This window comes from Vigna umbellata, chromosome 3 (assembly GCF_029865625.1).
Source record: "Vigna umbellata cultivar VRB3 chromosome 3, Vumbellata_1.0, whole genome shotgun sequence".
Lineage (NCBI taxonomy): Eukaryota > Viridiplantae > Streptophyta > Magnoliopsida > Fabales > Fabaceae > Vigna > Vigna umbellata.
Genome location: NC_142167.1, coordinates 30,972,256 through 30,975,859, shown reverse-complemented (window position 1 = coordinate 30,975,859; position 3,604 = coordinate 30,972,256). Strand labels below are relative to the sequence as shown.

Below are 3,604 nucleotides of genomic sequence, written 5' to 3'. Positions count from 1 at the left end.
ATAGGTTGCGGTTACTCTCAGAACCGCGGCATATACCCCTGTAACTTCTGAAATTCTCTGACTCAGTCAGCCCCTGCAATAAATTGGCAGGGGTATATGCCGCGGTTTTCCAGAGAACCGCGACATATAGGCTGTTATTTAATTTTTTTTTTCAGACGTGGCGTCAAAGGGGATGGTTGACTGGCGTATATGCCGCGGTTCCCCTCTGAACCGCGGCATATTCCTTCGATTTATTTACAAAACTGCCACCGCGCACCATTATGCTGCGGTTTCTAGTGAACCGTGGCATAATGTGCGCTGTAAAAACCCAATTTTTTACTAGTGTAACCATATGTATCTCACCCTTCGTTTTAGGACAATTATAAGCATTTAATGACTATTATATTTGTCGGTAATTTTCAAATAATAATCTCATATTTTTAATTTTCTATAAATATATTTATCGGTAAAATATGACCATGTCTTTCAACTGATAAATCTGTAACGAAATTGTGTCCTAAAAAATCGTCTAACTATTTTTTTTTTGCTTTCAATAAAACTTCGCCCACTCTTTTCTATTTCTAGAAAATTTTTACATATCCAATTCTAACTGGTCTACAATTTGACAAAGACAAAACCTTTTAAATGCATCTATCTCACTAGTGCAGTTGATGGAAACAACAACAGTTATTTTCGCCTATAGGCAGCGGTGAACTATGTGTTTGGTGGTGGAGGTTCGCCCAGTGGTGGTAGAGGTCGCAAGGGAAGAAGAAGAATGAGGAGGTGTGCTAGGGGAAGAAGAAAAGGTTTCAGTAATTTGAACAAGTGAAAGCGCTACTACCTCGGTTCAACAAATAAACGAGTAGTAAAAACACTACTAACTCGGTTCATCTACTAACCGATGCCTAAAGAGCTAAAACAAAATTCAAAATAACCTATATGCCTTAGTTAGAAGGCAAACCGAAACATAAGTTCCCAATGACATCGGTTCGAAGAAGACCCATGCAGTAGGGCTTTGACGAAAAGTTGTCAGTCTGACTTACAGAGGGTTGTGTGAATTTGCAGAGGCTTTTATGCTTCGGTTTGAGGCAGTAGAGTGTATAAGCTTCGATTTCTAGTGAACCGAGATGTATAAGTTTGTCTTAATTATAAAAATACCACCGCGTTTTAATATATTTCGGTTTTGTAAAAACCGAGACGTATTAGACGCGTTAAAAAACTGTTTTTTTACTGGTGTCTGCTTCCTAAATGTTGCACCCACACCACACCTCTTACTATCTATTTTTCATGCATGAAACTCATTTCTCTCGAAAAACATGAATGGCTATCCAAACTTACACATTTACATACTTTTAGAATTTAAATTCTAAAATTTATCTTCTATACATGGTTCTAAAATTTAAATACTAAAAATCAAGTTTTGTATTGTTCTGGAATTTAAAAATAATATAATATAAAATTGAAAAAAGGATGAAAGATGTGAATAACAAAATGATGATATATACATACTACTTGTTTCATATACTATTAGATGAAAAACACATTTTCATTTTTAATTAATAATTGACGGAGTTGTATTTATGTTTTGGAGGAAGCAGCCTTAGATATAAAGGCTAGTTCAACAAGTTTATGTTCCTTTAGATTACTTGTCATCATATTGAACGATTTTGTATTTGAGAGGCTTCCAATACTCTAATAAAGACTTTTGAAACTCATTCATTTTCTGGAGGAATTTAGAGGCTTTGAGTCACAGAACTAAAAGGTAAAGTAAACATTTTGCCCCTAATTTGTCAATTTCACATTTTCGCTTTCTCTTGTTAGTATCGAACCGATAACGAATCTTCCTGCACAACGCTCCCCACACCTTGAAACGTCATTGTGCAACAAATAGGTTTCCTTAATATGCTTTATGATTTATTAGTATTGGTGTCATCAATTCGCTCGTTACGTGTAGTGGACATAAAGAAGATGCACTTCAGTAATGTTAATAAATGCATTTTGTAATTAGGAGTAATGTTAACATCTTTACGCATTTTTAAATCATTTTCAAGAACAGAGCAGCTGCGCAATAAAGTGGCCAACTCCATACCAACAGAGCATAAGGAACTCACGTAACACCAAACTCTTTAACCACACACCCATCACAATAAATCCCCATGAATTCCAATAAATTCATGAAAAACTATCTACAATACTTAAATATTAGCCTAAAAATACAGTTATATTTATGTATCTTGGACTCAAATTTAAATTAAAAATTCAGCCTCAAAGCATCTATAAAAACACCACCACCCTACAACACAAAAGCACAACAGCATACACACATTGCAGTGACATCTTTTCCTTTAGCCTACGAACTAGTTAAGTTGAGAGATATAATATCAGTATTTGGAAGCATGGCCAGCTTGAAGGTTGCATGCATGGTTGTGATGTGCATGGCTGTGGTGGGTGCACCGATGATGGTGCAGGGCATTACATGCAACGAAGTGACAACATACATGTCACCGTGCCTATCTTACCTAACCAATGGTGGAGAGGTTTCAGATGCGTGCTGCGGAGGAGTTAGGACCACTATGGGAGCTGCCGGAACAACCTCTGAAAAACAAACCATCTGCAACTGTCTTAAGGAAGATGCTAATACCTTCGGCATCAACGATGATTACGCTCAGGCACTCCCCACTCGCTGCGGTGTCAGCGTTCCTTACAAGATCAGTCGCTCCACCAACTGTGAAAGGTATGTTCTTCTGCTCTTCTTGTTTCTACAAAAACTAAAACTAAAACGTTGTATGATTTTACATTTCCATACTTTATGTTGTTCAATTCTATAATTTTGACTTCTCATGATATTTATCAGTTCTGTAGTTTTTTTATTATGCTGTTTCTGATCATTTTCGTTTGTTAGTTGTGCTATAGTAAAAAACGATATTTTTAAGTTGATGCCTTTGTTTTTGTAACGGTGCAGCATCAGGTTCTGAAAGGATTGGTTAGCTTCTCTTATTTCGGGATCTATAGTGAGGAGGCATCAGTGTAAACCTTATTACGAAAATAAGAGAATGGGAATGAGTGTGTGTGATTCTCGACCCTGTTGTTCTATTTCTATGTTTTTCATGAGACTTTCTAGTTTTTTCTTTTCCTCGGTGTGATTGATGCTTATGTTTTATCAGCAATAAAAAATTGAAGAAACTAAAACCTACTTGTGCCACTTTAATTTGATCCAATGGCGAACAAAATTCTAACTACCATTCTGAATCTATTAAATATGCAACGGTTGATATGTCAAAATCTTAAAATTTGCTCTCTGATGGATATGTGAAAAACGCTATTACTTTTTCGTCTATCAATCTAGTCATATTTTCTTTTGGGCTAGACTTCATCATTGTTTCATTTGGTTTTCTATAAATTTTACATCACGACTTCTTATAAAATCTCTTTTAAGTAGGATTCTTCCAAGTAGAGTTGATAACCTCTAACTCAATTTATTCTCACCATATCATATACATCGCTTTTACTACGCATCCAATTTGTTTTTTCTTTTGCAAATGGGTGTATACAATGCATAAATAGATTGATTTTTTTTTTTTTATAAATGGGTGAATAACTATTTACGTGTGTAAATAAAATAAAC

General features: G+C 35.4%; 1 protein-coding gene across 1 annotated transcript; it reads left to right on the top strand.

Moving 5' to 3' along the window:
* Positions 1-2,275: 2,275 nt before the first annotated feature.
* Positions 2,276-3,187, top strand: LOC148202239 (non-specific lipid-transfer protein 1-like). Its single transcript, XM_088108788.1, has 2 exons — positions 2,276-2,713; positions 2,942-3,187. The coding sequence occupies exons 1-2, from the start codon at positions 2,376-2,378 to the stop codon at positions 2,952-2,954; spliced, it is 351 nt and encodes a 116-aa protein (XP_087964914.1). The 5' UTR covers positions 2,276-2,375; the 3' UTR covers positions 2,955-3,187.
* Positions 3,188-3,604: the final 417 nt, after the last annotated feature.